The 21,710-nt window shown below is 41.3% G+C and overlaps 1 protein-coding gene across 1 annotated transcript in view; it reads left to right on the top strand.

The window, feature by feature from the left end:
- Positions 1–21,710, top strand: part of LOC126980202 (low-density lipoprotein receptor-like) — a 144,109-nt gene that overhangs the window by 100,967 nt on the left and 21,432 nt on the right. The window contains exons 6-16 of the mRNA XM_050829836.1: positions 773–1,019; positions 1,696–1,938; positions 2,463–2,659; positions 3,090–3,193; positions 4,205–4,334; positions 4,613–4,774; positions 5,382–5,510; positions 6,447–6,599; positions 6,983–7,147; positions 10,786–10,805; positions 10,959–11,557. Of these exons, the coding sequence (XP_050685793.1) occupies positions 773–1,019; positions 1,696–1,938; positions 2,463–2,659; positions 3,090–3,193; positions 4,205–4,334; positions 4,613–4,774; positions 5,382–5,510; positions 6,447–6,599; positions 6,983–7,147; positions 10,786–10,805; positions 10,959–11,557 (2,149 nt within the window). The remainder of the gene's footprint in view (positions 1–772; positions 1,020–1,695; positions 1,939–2,462; positions 2,660–3,089; positions 3,194–4,204; positions 4,335–4,612; positions 4,775–5,381; positions 5,511–6,446; positions 6,600–6,982; positions 7,148–10,785; positions 10,806–10,958; positions 11,558–21,710) is intronic.

Raw genomic sequence — 21,710 nt, 5'->3', positions numbered from 1 at the left:
GTTGGAAAATGTTTGATTGCATTATTTTTCTTTTTCTCCACTCTACATATTTCTGTTCCACCAGACTCAAACACTGCACTGGTGACTCACATCCCTCACGCCAAGCTGCTCGTACAATGTTTCTATCCTCACGTCCACTCTGGAGGAATATTCTCAACTAAATCTCCACAGACTCCTTTGCACACTCCTGTCCATACTCAGCTGCCCTGTCTCCTCCCATACTTCTGCTCCTTACTCTCCCTTCCTCCCTCCCTCTCAGTTCATAAGCGTTTCATTGTGTTTGTCTCAGCCCTCAACATTCTAGACGTGAATACTTTCATTACACAAATCTTGGTAGCCAATAAGAGTCCATCATCAAAGCAAAATCATGAAGCCTGTCACTTTTGATTGTCACCAAGTCACTTGTGTCATCAGAGCATTCATGGTCCAGCTTGTGTTCCTCGTCCCACAACTTGTATATACTTCCTTACAGATTAATGTTTTGATTAGTATCACTGATTCTTGTGTAAAATTCATTTGTTTGTTTGTTTTTTGTTATTTATAAACCCAGGTTTGAAGATGTCAACTTTCATACTAACTCTTAAATTTATTCATCACTCAAACAAATCATAAACAGCCTTAGGGGGAAGAGGGGCAGCGTCAATGTGAGATAGATTTCACACAAGTGTCTACGCTAGAGTACTTAAATCTCCCAAAAGACTTGCTCATCAGACTGTTTAGTTTTGTGGCATATTTTTAACTAATACATTTCCAATAATATAAAAAATTCCAGGACTGCCCCGTCGCCACTTGTCGCTCAGACGAGTATGCGTGCATCGGGGGCTTCCCTTGCATCCGCCGGGACTGGCTCTGTGACGGCGATACAGACTGCCAGGAAGGCGACGACGAGAAGCCAGAAATGTGCCAAACCAAGTGTCCCGAGGGTATGTTCATGTGCGGGGACCAGTCCTGCATCAACGAGCACCTCAAGTGTAACGGCTTCCCAGAGTGCTCAGACGGACTCGATGAACAGGACTGTGGTGAGTTAACATGAGATTAGGCTCCTCCTCCTCCTCTCTCTCTTTCCCTCTCCATTTTGTACACACACACACACACACACACACACACACACATACACACACACGCACACTAGTTTTTTTCTCATGTTTCATTGTGTCTTTGTGTTTCCAGGAACATTTTGTAATACCTTTTTTCAATGATCACAAATGAGGGTATGTGATATGCATTGCCAATAAAGTAATAATATAAGTCATATCTATTTCAAATTGTAGGGCGAGTTGAACCAAAAAGAGCTGTCTGATATCTCATAGACACTCATATATATTTGTGCTGGAAGTTTCTTTTCTGCAACATCCCCTGAAGTGTCACATCAGATAAATAGTTGGTGTGGTTCCGAGAATTTAAGGTTGCTTTTTTAGCCTGTCCGCTGCGATTGGCACGGATTCGCCTTTCACTGGTTGCCTGGTAACATATAGTCCCAGGTCCTTCTCTGCCTCTGTGGTGGATAGTGGAGTGTTTTCCATGTGGTATTGGTGTGCTGGATATCCTCTCCCAAGGTGCATGACTTTACATTTTTCCTCATTGAATTGTAGCAGCCACTTTTTGCTCCATTCCTGTAGTATGGTGAGGTCTTGTAGGAAATCCGCAGTCAAGGGGTTAGACTGTATCCTAACACACCACTTGTTTTGATTGCAGCGCCTGAGTGTGACAGGGAGCAGGAGTTTAACTGTGGCACTCACTGCATACCCATGGAGCTGGTCTGTAACGGCAACGATGACTGCGGCAACTCCAACGACGAGCCCACCGACGGCACCTGCGGCAAGGACGAGTGCAAGAGCTACAACGGGGGGTGCAGCCAGATCTGTGTGGACACCCGCGCCGGCTCCTACTGCAAGTGCAAGAAAGGCTTCATGCTTGTTAATGGCACCCAGTGTGAAGGTTAGTACTTGGCTGTATGGTATGTCAAAGGGAGTTTATTTATTTATTTTATTTTATTTTTTTTTTTATTTTTTTTTTCATCCATCAACACCTCAACAGTTAAAGCTGATCCCATATTTGCTAGCTTCCGTCTTTTCTTTGTGAGAGATGATTTAAAAGTACACAAGCACAAAATGTATAAACAGCTTATCCTTTGAATTTCCAAGTTTTTTCATATATATTTTTTTATTATTATTATTATTTTTTTTTTTTTTTATGCAGAGGAGACACATTAAGGGCTTAAAAAAACAAAAACAATAATGAAAAATAAAAGCCCGCTACTTACTGCCCCTAAAACAAAAGCTGCCTCACAGATAAATGTATAGATCGAGTAGCTATTCTTCAAGGTGTTAGATTATCATGACGGGCTTTGAATTCTATGCTTAATTTACCTCTTACCGAAGTATTGTGCCCATATAGGCGTTGGCGACCACGACTCACAGCATCTCCTTTGGCTTCTTCTACGGCTGTTATTTCCCTTTCAGACATTGACGAGTGCCTGGAGCCCGGCGTGTGCTCTCAGGTTTGCCGCAACTTTAAGGGCGGCTACAAGTGCGAGTGTGTCCGAGGCTACGCGCGGGACCCCCACAACCACAGCCGCTGCAAGGCCATGGAGGGACACGCCTCGCTGCTCTTCGCACACTTCACGGACATCCGCAAAATATCTCTCGACCATCAGGAAGTAAGGGAGCATTAGACCCTTGGTACACCCTCATAAAAAGACTGTCTGTTACCAGTGATTTACGTAGTTTTATCATTGTCTGGTATGAAGTCTGAATCTCATAGCTGCTGGAGGTGCTGGTTATGTCTAAGTTCCCAGTGAATAGCTTTGAATAAGGGTAAGAAAATTTAGATAAGTTTCAATTTCATATATTTTCAAGTTTGATTTTTCGTATAGAGTTAGAATATTTAGATAACTCAAGTACGTATTTATATTTTCAAGTTCACTTTCTCGTAATGCAACAGAATATTTAGATAACTCAAGTACGTAGATATATTTTCAAGTTCACTTCCTCGTAATGCAGCATGTTCTATGGAGCTCAGTGTCGTCAGTGATTCAAGTGTAGACTCAAAGACTTACTGTGAATTAATTAGTGTTTCTTCTATCCCAGATTACTGCCATAGTGAACAAGACAAAGGGAGCAACGGCCCTTGACTTTGTGTTCAAGACCGGGATGATCTTCTGGACAGACGTGAAGGACAAACTCATATACAAGTAAGAGGAACATTTTGGGTGCTCGTTCAGTGTTAAACTATTGAAGAATTAAGTTGAAGACGAGCTAGTGTGCGATGGAGCAGTGAGTAGCGGGCTTTTTTTTTCACATTTGTTTCATTTTTTTATGCCCTTGAATGGACTCCTCTGCTGTAAAAAAAAAAAATAGAAAAAATCAATATAAACTTAACCCAAAGGACGTGCATTTTTGCTATTAGTGTTTCTTAGAGCTTGTGATGTATTTCTCTAGACTCCTGTGGAAATAACACAAGTATTTACATCAGTGCTTGTTGAATTCACGTGTTTTGCTGTTGAAGGCTTACCAGAAATGCAATAGCCATGTTAAATACTGAATATGATGCTTGCTTGTTGAATTTATGTGTTTTGCTGTTGAAGGCTTACCAGAAATGCAATGGCTATGTTAAATACTGAATATGATGCTTGCTTGTTGAATTCCTGTGTTTTGCTGTTGAAGGCTTACCAGAAATGCAATAGCTATGTTAAATACTGAATATGATTGTTACTGTCAGGGTCTTAATACTTGCACATTTAAGTCTTGAAGAGTAAACATTATATTAGTGATGATTTCGATGGTGTAAGTTAGGGCCATAATCTTCAACCTTTCGGCACCCAAGCGTACATATTTGACACAGTTTTCATAAGAGTTTTGGTCATTTCCAGGGATAGTTTAGTGACCCTGGTGGTAGTCGGACCCTTCTTCTGTACCATGAACCTAAAAAAACTCAAAAGAACTCAGTTAATCTCCTTTTTGACCATTAGAAATAGAGTATGTGAGGGGTGGAAGCATCTTTAGGCATTTGTAGTGAAATGGAGAGATAGGGTGCAGGAGTACGTTAGGGAGAGGGGTGAAAGATCCTTGAGAAACTGAGCAGGCAAGGAGGGAGTGTCTGGATAGAGAAAGATGGAAACTGATGGGAGCTCCTAGGAACAGGCGTCGATGAAATGATGATGATGATGGAGGCGTCTGACAATACTGATGTTACTTCCTTCCAGAGCACCGATTGACGAAGGCAGCAAGAAGGTGGTGGTGATCTCAAATGATGTCACCACAGTGGATGGCTTGGCCGTGGACTGGCTGTACAACCACATCTACTGGACCAACACAGACACGGACACCATCGAAGTACGTTTCTCTCAAGTCAATGTAGATGAAAATTCAGAACTACAGTAGATTCCCCATTTAGTGCATTTCTCTTTAAGCATTTCCTTACAACACACCCTTGGAAATACAAAAACAATAAAAATCCTGCCAGGTGCGGCTCCAATGAAAGAGGAAAGAACGAGTGATCACAAGAGAGGTCAATTTCAGAAGAGGTTTCAAAGTTTTCGTATCGCATTTTTAACCTCCCTCATTTTAACTATGTGGATATTAATAACATTCTTTTTCCACTCTCACTCAAGGTGGCGGACTTCAACGGGGACATGAGGAAGACGCTGATCAAGAGTGAGCTTCAGGAGCCTCGGGCCATCGCTGTCTACCCGTCCGAGGGCTGGATGTTCTGGACCGACTGGGGACAGAGAGCCAAGATTGAGAGGGCCGGCATGGATGGGAATATGCGAGAGGTTAGTTGTCTTTCAAGGGAGTTAGTACATGAATTTCTTAACCCTAAATAAGATGAATTACGAAACTATGTGAAGAAAGAAAAGATGACAGTTATTCAAACCTTCTTCCTCTTCTTCTTCTTGAGTTTTTCTTATCAACGGGGTTAGTATATGAATTTCTAAACCCTAAAAAAGACTAACTTATGAAATTATATGAAGAAAACTAAAGATGACAGTTATTTAACCCCTCTTCTTCTTCTTCTTCTTCAGCTTTTCCTATCTTTAATTATGGGGATGAGATTACTACTGTGAAATTACATGAAAAAACAGATTACAACAGTTACTTAAGCCTCCTCCTCCTCCTCCTCCTCCTCCTCCTTCTTCTTCTTCTTCAGCTTTTCCTCTCTTTCATTATGGAGTCGCTGTTCCTGTTAAGCTATCTCCATTTACACCAATCATTCACGTTCTGTTCCTCCAGTTCCTCCGCTGTCAAGTCTTCTCATATACAATCTATCCATATTATTCTATCCATTATCCATCTTACTCTATCCATCTTATCTTCTTGGGTCTATGGAAATGATTAAACCTTTCCCGTAACTTTATCTTCTCGTCCTTATCCCTCTCCCAGGCCATCGTTACGACCGGCATCCGCTGGCCCAATGCCCTCACGCTGGACCTGGTGCTGCGGAAGGTGTACTGGTGCGACTCAAAGTTCCACTCCATCTACTCAGTCAACTTTGATGGCTCGAACCGCAGGGTGAGTCTCCGTGCAGTGGCTGTTTGATTAACCCGGTAGCAGCGACGGGCCAAATTTGTGGCTTCACCGTGTACCAGCAACGGGCCAAATTTGTGCCATGATATAAACCCCCCCAAAATAGATGATGCATAAACTGATCACAAATGCGTTGATATATATTATGAAATGGTTTGTGTGAGTGATGATTTTTTTTCAGTTTTCTCGCTTAGAGGAGCTTTTAAGAAACATGATCCCCGCAGCTACTGGGTTAAGAGAGACTAGCCAACGTTCGGACAAAAGGATAGATTGATGTAATGGAAACTGGAACACATTTTTATTTACATACTATAAATCAACATAATGAAAACTAGAACATATTTTTTATACACAAATCAACGTAATGGAAACTGGCAGACATTTTTATATACATACCATAGACCAACATAATGGAACCTGGAACACATTTTTGCATACATATTACATACCAAGATTAGTTTTTTGTTTTGTTTTGTTTCACCTTTTTGTCCCCCTCTAACCTGCCTCTTCTGTAAATAAAAAAAATACATAACAGGCCATAACAGATAACTTGAGCTCTTTGTCATGAACTCCCCATGCTGAGAAATAGCCGAGAGTGGAAATTTCCGTGGAAGTCCCTTTTTGGGCTCCAATTAATGTGAGTGTGACAGGTCGGGTCGGTAAAAATAAAGACGAGAAGGGGCTGTGAGTCCGATATCTCAAATTCCAGATATTTTTTTATGTTTTTTTTTATTGCTGAGAATCTTCGAGATCTTCGGAAGTCCAGACCTTTCAAGAACCCCACACCTTTCCCTTCCAGACTATACTGATTCTTTGTTTTGCTTTGTTTTCCCCAATTTTGTCCCATAAGCTGCCTCTTCTGTAAAAAGCAAATAAATAACAGGCAGTAGAAGGTAACTTGAGCTCGTCCCTCCCTTCCAGACGGTGCTTCACTCCAGCGAATACCTCCCCCACCCCTTCTCCATCACAGTCTTCGAGGACACCATGTACTGGACCGACTGGCGCAAGGAGGCAATCTTCAAGGCTAACAAGTTCACCGGGAAAAACATCGTCACTGTCGCTCCGTCACACGCGGTGAGTCGCGGCGCAGAGGAAACACTAACCCTCACAGTTTTCGTTCAACCTCCACCAAGCAAAGGGAAACAGTTCAGGGGGGGGGAAAAAAAAAATAATGAAAAAAAGTCCGCAAGTCAATGGAAGTCTATAATGATTCTCTTAAATTTAAATGTATCTGCAATAAATGGCCATCAGGACTTTGTGTTTCTGGCTTAGTGAGTGTTGATCTTCCTTTACTGTAAAAAAAGAAAAAAAGAGAATCGCTACTCTGTCTTCACTCTCAGGTCATCACATCTCTATTCTTCACTCTCAGGTCGTCACATCTCTATTCTTCACTCTCAGGTCGTCACATCTATATTTTCCACTCTCAGGGTCGTGACGTTTATATTTCTTCCCTCCAGACGCCCATGACAGTTCACTCTCAGGTCATCACATCTCTATTCTTCACTCTCAGGTCATCACATCTCTATTCTTCACTCTCAGGTCATCACATCTCTATTCTTCACTCTCAGGTCATCACATCTCTATTCTTCACTCTCAGGTCATCACATCTCTATTCTCTCCAGGTGCGTCACCTGCCCGGATGGCCTGGTGCTCATTTCTTCCTGACCCATGACAGTGAAGGTAAGGACGGTTTGGTTTTTCGCTGGTTTCTTGATTCTCCTCTCCTTGTTGATTCTCTCTTTATGTGTCCTCAAGCCTGTTTGTATAGATCCGTAACAGGTTTCAATTCCATCTTCCTGCTTGTCTTTTCTTTGATTCCTGTTATAGTTTCTGGAATGTGGATGTTTATGTCGCCTGATCTTTATATCTTGGTGAAGGATTTGTGTGACGTATTGATTCTCAGCCAACACTTGACCCAAAAAAGATTATAACAGGAGCTTCTGGAAAACACAGCAAAAGAAGATATAGGAGTTTTTGTTGGACTAATGGAACAGATGCAGAGTTCAATTCCTCCTTTTGTGTAGTCAAGCCTCTTTGTTATTGTATAGACCCATAACAGGTTTCAATTCCATCTTCCTGCTTGTCTTTTCCTCCGATTCCCTTTATAGTTTCTGGAATGTGAATGTTTATGTTGCCTGAACTTTATTTTGGTGAAGGATTTGTGATTCTTTCTTAGCCAACACTTGACCCCCAAAAACTGTTGTTATAGAAGCTCATAGAAACACACACAAAAGACAATATATAGGAGAGAATAGCCAACACTTAGAGGAAAGGATAGGTCAACTTAATAGAAACTGCTACACAATTTTATTTACATACAGATAATTTTCACACTAATGGAATTGATGTAGATAACAATGTCAGGAACTCACCCAATAGCATGCTTTGTGTCTTAATAACTTAACCCGGTAGCAGCGGGGATCATGTTTCTTAACGGTCCCTCTAAGCGAGAAAAATGAGAAAAAATCACCCCTCACATAAACTATTTCATAATATATATCAAAGCATTTGTGATCAGATTATGTATCATCTATTTTGGGGGGGTTTATATCATGTCACAAATTTGGCCCGTCGCTGCTACACGGTAAAGCCACAAATTTGGCCAGTCGCTGCTACACGGTAAAGCCACAAATTTGGCCAGTCGCTGCTACACGGTAAAGCCACAAATTTGGCCCGTCGCTGCTACCGGGTTAATAACAGGAACTCACAGAAGGTTTTAATTGGTGAGTGAGAGACTACTAATAGGTCTTCATGTTGTTGGTATTAACGGAACAGATCGGAGTTTACATGGCCAGGGAAACACCACCAACACTTTATTAGCATGTTTTCTTTCTTCGTCTATGTGTACTACCCACTGATGTTTATGATTCTGTTCTGTGTTATGCTTCCTTTGTGCCTGTTTTTATCTTGTGTTCAACCCTTTGGATCTTCCCGTCAGTGGTGTGGGAGAGAGAGAGTGGCTACCGTGTCTTGTCCCTCGGTGCAGTGGTTCAGGTCCAGGCATGATTTTACTTATATATTTATTTATACGGTAGAGGAAACAGCTCTGTACACAAATAAACAGAGGTAGAAGAAACAGCTCTATACACAAATAAACAGAGGTAGAAGAAACAGCTCTGTACACAAATAAACAGAGGTAGAAGAAACAGCTCGATACACAAATAAACAGAGGTAGAAGAAACAGCTCTGTACACAAATAAACAGAGGTAGAAGAAACAGCTCGATACACAAATAAACAGAGGTAGAAGAAACAGCTCTGTACACAAATAAACAGAGGTAGAAGAAACAGCTCTGTACACAAATAAACAGAGGATGAAGAAACAGCTCTATACACAAATAAACAGAGGTAGAAGAAACAGCTCTGTACACAAATAAACAGAGGTAGAAGAAGCAGCTCGATACACAAATAAACAGAGAAAAAAACAAAATATCGCACTTATCGCTGCCCCTGCAAAGTTATCAGAAGGAGTGGCAAGAAGAGAGGTCAGTTTTGCAAGGAGAGAGGTCCTAATTCCTGCCCCATGAGCCATCACCAAGGAGACAGTTTATTCCGAGAGATAATTACATACAAATTATACATACTTAGATAACACTTGAAGGTGCATATATTAATAGTCATAATAGGAACCCAAATTAGCCACTCTACTCTGTCTGATAAGAGATATTAGTATAGTGATGCTTGGAGAAACTGTTTAATTACCGTGAATAGAAAAAATGTAAGAGAGAGAATACTTGAAGGTGCATCTATTAATAGTCGTAATAGGAACCCAAATTAACCACTCTACTCTAATTGTTCGATAAGAGGTATTGGTTTAGTGGTGCTCAGAGAAACTATTTAATCTCTGAAAGGTAAAAAGAACGTAAAAAGCTATTGCCAAGGTCTGCATCTCCTCCTCAGTAAGAGAAATTAGTCAAGTGGTTCTCGGAGGAACTATTTAATCTATGAGAGGAAAAAAAGAGCGTAAAAAGCTATTGCCAGGGTCTGAGTCACCTCCTCAAAAAGTAATTCAGTGATGCGTAAGGAAACTAATTACCGGGAACCAAAATAAAAAGTTAAAAAAAACATTGCCAAGCCTGATTCTCCTCCTCGATAAGTGTTTCAATGGTGCTCAAGGAAACCGTTTAACCACTGAAGCAAAAATAATGTAAAAACCTATTGCCAAAGCCTGCGTCTCCTCCCACGCCACTGACGGGGGACTGGAATGGTGTCGGTCGTCCCTTAATGTGCCTTGTGTTTTCTTTCCCACCCCGAAGACGAGTCACAGCTTAACCTGACGAGCCTCCCCACCACGCCGCCTCCCACTGAGTACATTGCCCCCACAGGTATTGTCCCACGCGCACTCGTATGTTCTTCCAGTGTAGGGGAACTGAGGCACATACATAGAGGTACACAGATTTTAGAGGAACATATATTGGGCAGGGTAACTCTGGCATATTCATAGAGGTACACATATTATAAAAGGACGTTTGTTTGGCCAAGGAGAATTGTTGCACTTAAATACAGGCCCACAAATTTTAGAACATTTATTTAGCTAGAGGGAAATGATACATATATATATATAAGTACCCATATTTTCCATTTTAAAGATTCATTTAGACATATAATCACATCCACTCATCCATGTGATATGATAGTGATTTTACCTGTACATGGAGCTTGAAGTGCAGTTACAACCAGGTATTTTTATTTGGATTTATAGTACTTGTAGCATATATGGCCATAGTGTGTGCCCTCAACTTGACTTTTACCTTCATTTATTTGGCATAGGTCTGCTGTAGTAGTCTGAGCCCCTAAACTCCTATTTGATCCTTGGAAAAAGTAACTATTATGCTCTTTAGAAGGTGACTCTATACAATGCATTAGAGAGGTAATGGTATGGAAGTAGTAAACTGTCCCTTGAAGCAATAACTGTTATGCTATTTAGAAGGGGACTCTTCATAACATATTAAATGGGGGATAATATTTAAGTAATACTCATTTGTCATTGAGAGTCTAACATCTCACACAAAGCCAGAAAACGTATATGATTTTCTTTATATAACTTAAACAAGGAGGAATTTTAAATCTACACCAAATACATACTTTCTCATGGACTGCTAAGAGGATACAGTAAGTCAGGCTCCATCTCAAATATCTATAATACTAAAAGAATGGGAAAAGAAGTACCATTTAGGACTTGCATGCTGGGTGACTAACTATCCTATATTTTGGTTTCGAGTGGACTTTAAGCGCATAACCGTAGCCTGCCCTGTGCATGAGAGGGGCAGGTGTGGAGGCAGGTGTGGGGAGCATGGGCATGGGTGTGTTCTTCGCAGCATGTGTGTGTGTGTGACTGGAGGACTGGAAGGCATGCAAGATATTTTGTAACCTTGATTTTGATGGTGAATTTGATGGGGGTTTTTTGGTGGTGAATTTGATGGTGAATTTGATAGTGAATTTGATGGTGAATTTGATGGTGAATTTGATAGTGAATTTGATGGTGAATTTGATAGTGAATTTGATGGTGAATTTGATGGTGAATTTGATGGTGAATTTGATGGTGAATTTGATAGTGAATTTGATGGTGAATTTGATAGTGAATTTGATGGTGAATTTGATAGTGAATTTGATGGTGAATTTGATAGTGAATTTGATGGTGAATTTGATAGTGAATTTGATGGTGAATTTGATGGTGAATTTGATGGTGAATTTGATGGTGAATTTGATAGTGAATTTGATGGTGAATTTGATGGTGAATTTGATGGTGAATTTGATGGTGAATTTGATAGTGAATTTGATGGTGAATTTGATAGTGAATTTGATGGTGAATTTGATAGTGAATTTGATGGTGAATTTGATGGTGAATTTGATAGTGAATTTGATGGTGAATTTGATGGTGAATTTGATGGTGAATTTGATGGTGAATTTGATGGTGAATTTGATGGTGAATTTGATAGTGAATTTGATGGTGAATTTGATAGTGAATTTGATGGTGAATTTGATAGTGAATTTGATAGTGAATTTGATGGTGAATTTGATGGTGAATTTGATGGTGAATTTGTTGACAATTAATATGTTACTTGATTTTAATGGTTGTTGTTTAATATGTTGCTCCCCATCCCATTATTATTATTATTATTATTATTATTATTATTATTATTATTATTATTATTATTATTATTATGTGTGTTTCAGGGTTTTAACTGTACATATTCATCCAACGACATCAATTATTTCACTCTTAAAGGCTTCATTGTGTGGTTGTAATATATTTCTGTACATTATTAAAACTTGAAAAGCAGAGGACACACACACACACACACACACACACACACACGCACACACACACGTAAGGGCTTATGTCATATCCTTAAGTCTTAGAACGAACTCGCATAACCGGAAATAGGGCGACAGTAGTGGTTTAAACTCGTCCCAGAGAAAACGGGTCATGGGGAAGGTCGAGGGGTAAGGGATATCAGAGAAAGAGAGAGAGAGAGGGAGAGGGGTAGGGACATTGTTGCCAAATTATCGTACTCATCGCATTGCATTGTAGTTTCTGACCGATAACTATAGCAATAAACACAAAAGGCATCAATAAATAACAGTTTTAACGCTAACCTCAATGTTATATCGCTGTTTGTGTGGTTGCGGCAGTCTTTGAGCCTAAAAATGATAAATACAATGTTCAGAGTACGACACTTTGGCAACGCTGGGTGGGGTGGGTGGGGGAGGGCAATTAGCTCTCGTGTCAATCATTTTCCTCGTCATTTTCGTCGTGTCCGTCATTCTTCTTCATTTTCCTCGTTCACGTTAATCATTTTTAATCGAGTCGTTATTTTCGTCAGCTTTGTCATCTTCAGCGTCTTGTACGTCAGTCATTCTTCCTCCTCATTTTCAGCATCGTGAAAGTCGTTTTTTATTTTTACTCGTCATTTTCCTCATTTTCGGCGCCGTTTTAGTCATTTATTTTATTTATTCGTCATTTTCTGTCATTTTCGGCGCCGTTTTAGTCATTTTATTTTATTTTCGTCATTTTTTGTCATTTTCGGCGCCGTTTTAGTCATTTATTTTATTTATTCGTCATTTTCTGTCATTTTCGGCGCCGTGTTAGTCATTTATTTTATTTTATTCGTCATTTTTGGTCATTTTCGGCGCCGTGTCAATTATTTTTAACTTTACTCGTCATTTTCGTCATTATCGGCATTGTGTCAGTCATTCTTCCTCGTCATTTTCGTGTATATTTCAAGCTATAGCAAAGTTCCTTGAGGCCATTATGGATTAAAACGTATGATGACTTCAGTGTATGCGTTTGGTAAGGTTAAATAAGTGATGTCATTCTCCATGCGAACGTTTAATATCTTCAGTATAAACGTATCGTAAAGTTAGGTGACGTCATTCTGGATTCTGGAAAATGTAAACGTAATAATATTAATAATTTCGCAGCAAAACTAAAACAACATATCATAAAACGCAATGATTAAAGCCAAACTCTACTTATAAATAAACGTATATAAACATTAATTGGAGATCGAGTCTGTCTTGAAGTTAATTTATCATATCACTCTTATCAACGGAAATGAGAAGCTTATTCCAGCATCGCATGTCAGTGAGCAAGAATTCACCTACGTCTCTGTCTTAGCGCCTGGAGATAGTGGGTGTAAGAAGAGGAGGAAGAGGAAGAGGAAGGTGGTCATGGGAGCGGTCTGTTAGCTGTGAGAGGAGGAAGAGGAAGAGGAAGGTGGTCATGGGAGCGGTCTGTTAGCTGTGAGAGGAGGGAGAGGAAGAAGGGATGGAAGAAGGATTGGGTCTGCTGGCTTTAAGAGGAGGAGGGCATAGGAAGAGGGTGATTTGTTATCTGTAAGAGGAGGAAGAGGAAGAGAGCACTGAAGAAGGACTGGATATCTTTAAAATGTGAGAGAAAGAAGAGGAGGAGGATAAGGAAGAGGGGAGTCTGTTATCTACGAGAGGAAGAGGAGGAAGGGGGGAGTCTGTTAGCTATGAGAGGAAGAAGAGGAAGAGGGAGGGAGGAGGTTTGGGTGAGGAAGAAGAGGAAGAAGAAGAGGGAGGGGGTCTTAGCTAGCAGAGAAGGGAGAGAAGAAGAGGAAGAGGGGGGTTATCTTGGTTATATCTCCCCCCCCCAGAATGAGTGTGTACTGACCAGTCATTTCCTCTATCTCTTATCGCCTTATCACGAGAGATAGTGTCCACGTCGGCCCCTCTTATCTCTTCCGGCTCATGGCGCTCAGAGATACAACGTGTGTGTGTGTGTGTGTGTGTGTGTGTGTGTGTGTGTGTTAGAGAAGTTTTCCGGAGATATACAGTTACTACTACTACTACTACTACTACTACTATTACTACTACTACTGCTACGTCTATATTTCTTCTTTACGATAGTGTCACTTTTGCTCCCATTCATTAATTCGATCATTCATTTAAGATATCAATGCCATCTGTGGGTCTGATAAGGAATTACTGCGTAGCCCAAGGTCCTTGCAAGCAGAGAGAGAGAGAGAGAGAGAGAGAGAGAGAGAGAGAGAGAGAGAGAACGTATAAGTATGAAGTATAAAGTATAAAATCAAGCAATAAATGAAAGAATAGGAAAGAAAATGGAGAACGAAGGAGAGAAATGAAGAAGAGAAGGAAGATAACCAGAACAGAGAGAGAGAGAGAGAGAGAGAGAGAGAGAGAGAGAGAGAGAGAGAGAGAGAGGACCTTTAATCTCTCACATTTGTGTATAGTAAACAACAATGAGTCATAGATTTTAACCTTTGCCCCCCCCCCCTCTCTCTCTCTCTCTCTCTCTCTCTCTCTCTCTCTCTCTCTCTCTCATGTGGACGTGGGGTCAGGCAGGTCTTACTGGTGAGGGGGAGGGAGGGGGGCGGTGGAGGGAGCCTAGGATGGGAGAGAGGGAGGGAGGGAGGGAGGGAGGGAGGGTAATCTTGATGGGTGGAAGAGAGAGAGGGAGGGAGGGAGGGTAGTGTTGGGTGGGTAGGAGAGAGAGTGGGAGGGAGGGAGGGAGGGTAATCTTGATGGGTGGAAGAGAGAGAAGGAGGGAGGGAGGAGAGAGCAGATTGGGTGGGTGGGAGGGAGGGGGGGAAGGGTTCTTATCGTGGGTGGAGGGAGGGAGGGAGGGCGGTTATGGAGAGTGGAGGTACCGGATAGAGCAGGGAGGAACAGGTTAGGTCGGAGAGAACAAATAGAGAGGGAGAGAGAGGGAGGGAAGGACAGGGAGGATCAGTCTTGCTTACCTTTGTACTCATCCTTTGCACCACCTCACGTCACCCTCATCCCAACACAAACATCATTTCTAAAGCAAAACAAGAAAATGGATTGGTCGGGAAAATATACACAGAGGCAGACTGGGATATATTACCGTAGACAGTTTTTGCGTCAGGTTAAGTGTTCTGATGTAAGAGTCGCATTTTCGTTTCTTGCCCGCATTTTTAACAATTTCTAAAGCAAAACAAAAAGAAAATGGATGAGTTAAGAAGGTATACAGAGAGTCAGACTGGGATATATTACCGTAGACAGTTTTTGCGTCAGGTTAAGTGTTCTGATGTAAGAGTCGCAAATTCGTTTCTTGGTCCGCCTTTTTAACATCATTTCTAAAGCAAAACAACAAGAAAATGGATGAGTTAAGAAGGTATACAGAGAGTCAGACTGGGATATATTACCGTAGACAGTTTTTGCGTTAGGTTAAGTGTTCTGATGTAAGAGTCACAAATTCGTTTCTTGGTCCGCCTTTTTAACATAATTTCTAAAGCAAAACAACAAGAAAATGGATGAGTTAAGAAGGTATACAGAGAGGCAGACTAGGATATATTACCTTAGTCAGTTTTTGCGTTAGGTTAAGTGTTCTGATGTAAGAGTCGTATATTCGTTTCTTGCCCGCCTTGGAGTCGATTCTTATAGCAAGGTTAGTTGATGTCATTATAGATAAACGTATTGTGACCAGTACGTTTGGTAAGGTTGGTTAATCGTACAGCAAAGAGCGAGGGAATAGATTTGTCAAGAAGGTATACAGAGGAAGAGGAGGAAAGGACAGTGAAAATGTAGAAAATGTAAATGCTATGGTTGAAGAGAAAGAAGGAAAGAGAAGAGAAGGATGCTGCATAGAGGAGATGAAGAGAATGAAGAAGGGAGAAAAGAGAAGAAAAGGAGGCTGCATGGAAGAGAGAAAAGTGAAGAAGGGAAAAGAGAAAAAGAGAAGGGAAGAGAAGAGGAGATTAGGGAAGAGAAGGAGGCTGCATAGAGGAGATGAAGAGATAAAAGAGGAAGGCTGCATAGAAGAGTTAAAAGTGAAGAAGAGAAAAGAAAAAGAGAAGCCAAGAGAAGAGGAGAGGAAGGAAGAGGAGACTGCAAATTAAAGATGAAGAGAGGTGGCTCAGAAATATTCAAGACAACACAACTAAAAATTCTAGATCAGTATATATTCTCCTGGACAGCACATTATACAAGCATTAAGGAAAGTTCACCCAGCGCTCTGATGTTAGTCCTCGCTTCTTTGTTTCCTGCCGGCCTAATCTGTATGCTTATGGCGCGGCTCATTCGTCTCACGCGCGCACACGCCCACGCCCTCCCACGCCCTGTCGCCATACCAAGGTGAAGAGTGCCCGCAGGAGTTGTAGGAGAGGAAAGGGGAGGAAGGTGGGTTGGTTAAGGAAGGAGAGGAAGGGAGGGAGGGTGGGTGGTTTGGTGGAGCGATGCGGGTGGGTGAATTTAGACCTGGTTAGAGAGAGAGAGAGAGAGAGAGAGAGAGAGAGAGAGAGAGAGAGAGAGAGAGAAACACGCAAGTCTGTTTGTGAATGGTTTGTTTATGATGGACGGACAAGAGCAAGATAGACAGATAAGTAAATAAAGACAGATAGATGGATAGACAGACACTTTATGGAGTACAGGAAATACCGAACACGTATGATAAGTAAAATACACCATGAAAACGTAATAGTCCTTTGTGATACCTGGTACGTTTTATTCCAACTGATAAGGATTCGTTGAACAGTAACAAAGTAATCAAAGGCAAAATTTATACAACCCAAGAAAGAAATTGTTTAAAGCTTGTGAACTCTTGCCGTAGGTGAATATTTAACAGTTCAAAGGTAGAGAAGGAGGCTGCACAGAGGAGATGAAGAGAATGGAGAAGGGAGAAGAGTTAAGAGAACGAGGCTGCATATAGGAGATGAAGAGAATGAAGAAGGGGGGAAAGATAAGAGAAGAAGAAAGGAGGAGACACTACAGATTTATTAATAGGAGATGAAGAGAAAGAAATTAATAAAGCTTGTGTACCTTTGTCGTTTGTTCAGTATTTAATGGCTCAAATTTATTAACTATACCACAAGGACGGGAAAACAAAACAAACAACGCAATCAGTAACATCCTAAATTAATACAGGTCAAGAAAGAATAATGTATAAAGCTTGTGTACTCTTGTCGTTTGTTGAGGATTTAATGGCTCAAATTTATTAACCATACAAGGACGGGAAAACAAAATAAACAACGCAATCAACAACTTAAATTAATACATATCTAGCAAAAAGAATGTATAAAGCTTGTGTACTCTTGTCGTGGGTGAATATAGATCGGTCAAACGTATTAGCAACCATATATACAAAGAGTGAACATTCGCAAGAGAACTCAAGCAGTATAAGGTTAAAATCATACAAACTTGAAAATTACAAATCGTTCACGTCTATAATTATTTTGCTGTGGGTGGAAAGTTTAAAGCTATAATTACCACAACAAAGGGATGATTTAAACAATACCAACGCGCCCAAGAAGAAAGAAAAAGGCTAAATTTAGAAGGATTTTAAAAGAATAAGTCAACCACGTGCGTTATATTCGCCACAACAAAGGGAAGGTTCACACACAATACCCACGCACCCAAAAATAAAATAAAAAAGAAGCTAAATTTAGGCAAACTTTAAAAAAAACAAGTCAACCGCGCGCACAAGTTATACTCCGTGTGTGTGTGCGTGTGTGTGTGTGTGTGTGTGTGTGTGTGTGTGTGTGTGTGTGTGTGTGTGTGTGTGTGTGTGTGAAAATTAAATGGTTCACTGCATAATCGAGTACTAAAGAATCCGTGAGCAAATCCCTCACACTCTTAACTCTCACAAAATCAAGTCTTAATTTATACAAACTTCAAAGAATATCCATAAAACATGTAAAACCACCCACTCCTTTGTACCGTGAATGGACTCGGTGCTTGTGGCGACGTAGCATGTGGTGGTGGAGGTTGTTATCGAGGTGGCTGAGTCCTCTTATTCCCTCGTATCGTATCTTTACCCTCTTGGCAAGTCTCTCTGTGACCTCAAGAGTTTACGTGGTGGTATAATCAGATGCGTCCTTCTCTCGCATCAGTAATTTCCCAAGGCCAAAGAAAGGGCATCAATCGAGCTGTGATGAGTGTTTTTTTAGGTTCGTGGTACAGAAAGGGCGTTGAACTACCACCAGGATCTCAAAACTACCCCTGGAAGTGCCCCAAATACCTACGAAAGCCTTGTCAAAAATGTGCTTGGGCGTCGAAATGTTTAAGAATTTGGCCCTACGTGTCTCAGTGCCCGCGTGTTTGGTTGCTCGGAGCCTTAGTGGGAGGGTGAAGGAGAGTGAGGGAGAGAGAGAGGACCGGGCGCTAACAGGCAGGTAACACTAGGTAAGCTTGGTTAATTAGTATCCAGGTGGCGTTTGAGTGAAGTCAGCGAAAGATCCTCTACTCGCGGCGCACTAACATCGCAGATAAGCTCCGTAAATCTTCCCCACTGCGTGTAGATGATCTCTCTCTTTTTAATCCTGGGTAGCGAGGGAGGAGGAAAGAAGGACCGTAAAAAACAAATGAGAAGAAGAGGAAAGAGCAAAGAAAAGGAGGAATAGGAAACGGATGAAGTGAGAAAGATGAATGTTGGTAAGGAGAAATGAAAGAGGAGGAGGAGGAGGAGGTAGGAGAAAGGAAACGGAGGAAGAAGAGTTAAAGGAGTGAAGATAAGGAACGGGAGGTGAATGGGAAGGGATTAAGGCGTTCATAAAATAGGAATACGGTGTGAAAAAAGGTCGGTAGGCATCTGTGATTCGCGGCCATATTCACACACACGGTCGGCCCTCACAAACGCTATTTCCCGAGGCCATAAAGGAGATTAAGTTGGGTGCTTTTGAGTGTTCTTCACGTTCATGGTGCAGCGGAAGCCTCGTCAAACTATCACGAGGGTCATAAAACCATAAAACTGTCCATGGAAATACTACTAACATCACCTCTGCGAAAACCTTATCGAGTGTGCGTGTTTGTGTAACCCCCGAAAGGTTTTAGAATATGTGCCTATCAGTGCCAGAGAAGGATGGGTATAGGAAGTAGTGAAAAAAGAAGTACAGCGTCACCCACATAAAATAATCGCCTAACACATTTTTCAGCGATTTCCAGGTTTTTGTCTACATCAACTTTTCAACATGACACCCATTTTTGTAGAGTTGGCTTCGTCATTCAGGGTTTGAGCGTTCTAGAATTATTATCCTTTTCATTTCTGCCTAAACCTTAAGCCAAATGAGATGATGACTTCTTTTCTGATTTCCTGGGCGGTTTGTTTATGAAGGTGACGACAGGAAGTTTAAGTTATAGGAAAGTTATAGGAAGTTAAAAAAAGGAGGCTTGTGAGAGAGGAGTTGAGGACACGAGGAAGAGACGTATCAAGCACAACAACATCCTGAATTCCTGTGGTCGGCGTGTGCGAGGCGTGAGGACAAACGTAACAATAGAGAGAGAGAGAGAGAGAGAGAGAGAGAGAGAGAGAGAGAGAGAGAGAGAGAGAGAGAGAGAGAGAGAGAGAGAGAGAGAGAGAGATGTATACGATTCTATTTTCTCTAAGCATTCATTCTCCCACATCGCTATTTAACCCTCTCTACCCTTCCCTTCCCTTCCCTTCTCTGCCCCTCTCGTTTGCACCTGGACGCGGTATACGGCAGTCAGAGAGAGAGAGAGAGAAATACAACCCAGACAAGGATGATTGAGGCTCGTAGACTAGCTGGTGTATGCTGGGACGAGTAGCAGCTGCGGGGAGATAAGAATAAGCGAGTTTGTCACCCACCGAGCCACAGCTGCTGCCCGTAACCCGCGCCAGTGTGCAGACAGACTTACGAGAGGGAGGTCGCACGCCGCGCCTGAGAAAGTTTACCTGGTGTTTTGGACTTGCTAATTAGAGCGGTTCCCGAGTTGGCCCGTGTGTGTGTACCTGTTTGTCGGTGTTTTTGGTATCGTGTGTGTATTGGAGGGCAACTGAGAAGCCATGACGCTGCAAACTACAGGTGAGATTAAAGTAAAGTGAATTTTGAACGCAGGTGTGAAAGGGATAGGAGGGGAAGGGGGGGGGGAGGTGCTACTGTTGTTGTTGTTATTGTTGCTGTTGTTGTTTAATTAAGTTACGCCTGAAGACTTTATTTTACGTGTTTTTCTTTTTCTTTTTTTATTTATTTTATTTTATTTCTGGATGCGTTTTCTTTGTTTCGTAAGTTTCGTATTTCAGGTTTTTCTTGTGTGTGTGAGAGAGAGAGAGAGAGAGAGAGAGAGAGAGAGAGAGAGAGAGAGAGAGAGAGAGAGAGAGAGGTTGGGGAATGAGTGGGGGAAGAGAAGGGAAGGGGTAAGGAAGGATGTAAGAGAGAGAGAGAGAGAGAGAGAGAGAGAGAGAGAGAGAGAGAGAGAGAGAGAGAGAGAGAGAGAGAGAGAGAGAGAGAGAGAGAGAGAGAACGTTTCCTGGGTTATGACGAAGTTGAGGCAAACACCGAAACGATTTTAGGTAACCCACATGTGTTCTGGAGGGGGGGAGGGGAGGGAGGGGCGACGAGGTAATCCAGGTGGTGGTGAGAGCAGGTGGAGGTGGAGGTGGTGGTGGTGGTAATTAATGTGGCGGCATGAGAAGAGGAAGAGGAAGTGTGGATGCGGGTGTATTGTTGGTGATGATGGTGGTGGTGATGGTGGTGATTTTAAAGGATGATTGTAATTATGAAAGCGAGTAAGGGACTGGTCTAGCGTGGAATGCATACAGATAGGTTTTTAAGTGCAATTAGTAAAGCTTGGAGGTTTGTCAGTAAGGTCGTGGTGGTAATAGTGATGATGGTGGTGGTGATTGTAATGATGAAAGCGAGTAAAGGATTCGTCTAGCGTGGGTTGCATACAGATAGGTTTTTAAGTGCAGTTGGAAAAGTTAGGGTCGTTTTTAGATGCAATTGGAAAAGTTAGGGTAGTTTTTAGGTGCAATTGGAAAAGTTAGGGAAGTTTTTAGGTGCAATTGGAAAAGTTAGGGTAGTTTTTAAGTGCATTTGAAAAAGTTAGGGTAGTTTTTTAAGTGCAATTGGAAAAGTTAGGGTAGTTTTTAGATGCAATTGGAAAAGTTAGGGTAGTTTTTTATGTGCAATTGGAAAAGTTAGGGTAGTTTTTAAGTGCAGTTGGAAAAGTTAGGGTAGTTTTTAGGTGCAATTGGAAAAGTTAGGGTAGTTTTTAGGTGCAATTGGAAAAGTTAGGGTAGTTTTTAGGTGCATTTGGAAAAGTTAGGGTAGTTTTTAAGTCCAATTGGAAAAGTTAAGGTAGGTTTTAAAATGCAAGAGGAAAGATGAGGAGGTTTGTCATTAAGGTCGTGGTGGTAATAGTGATTGTGGTGGTGATTTTAAAAGTATGATTGTAGTGGTGAGGGCGAGGAATGGAGTAACCTAGAATGCATAGAGAAGGTTTTAAGTTGAATGAGGAAAGGTATAGGTTTGTCATTATACTCGTGTTGATATATAAGGATACTGGAAACAAAAGAAAAATATATATAACTAAACGATACGGTACAAAGGAAGGAAGATCAGAGTGTAAAGACCAAAGAAGTTATACAAAGCGTCAGAGGTCTAAAAAAGAAGCTTGTTGTAGTGAAGGAGTTACTAATAGGTTGACGAGGTGCAAATTGAACTCTTGCAGATTTTAATGGGATAAGAAAAGATGACGGTTGTGTTTGTTTTGAAATCGTGGTTGTGGTGTTGGGGGGAGAGGGGGGGGATTCTAGGTAGCATATTGTAATAGTGAAGTTATTGAAGTCGAGATTGCGTTGAATATGGATACTTGGAATGACTTAAGAGGAAGGAGAACAAACTATTACGGAAGTTGTTATAGTGAGGTCAGTGACGGCTTAGTTGTAATTTTTTTTTTTTTTTTTTTTTTTTTTACAACAAAGGAGACAGCTCAAGGGCACA

This window comes from Eriocheir sinensis, chromosome 43, assembly GCF_024679095.1.
Source record: "Eriocheir sinensis breed Jianghai 21 chromosome 43, ASM2467909v1, whole genome shotgun sequence".
Taxonomy (NCBI): domain Eukaryota; kingdom Metazoa; phylum Arthropoda; class Malacostraca; order Decapoda; family Varunidae; genus Eriocheir; species Eriocheir sinensis.
Note: the sequence above shows the minus strand (reverse complement) of the source record. Positions and strands in the feature narration are given on the sequence as shown.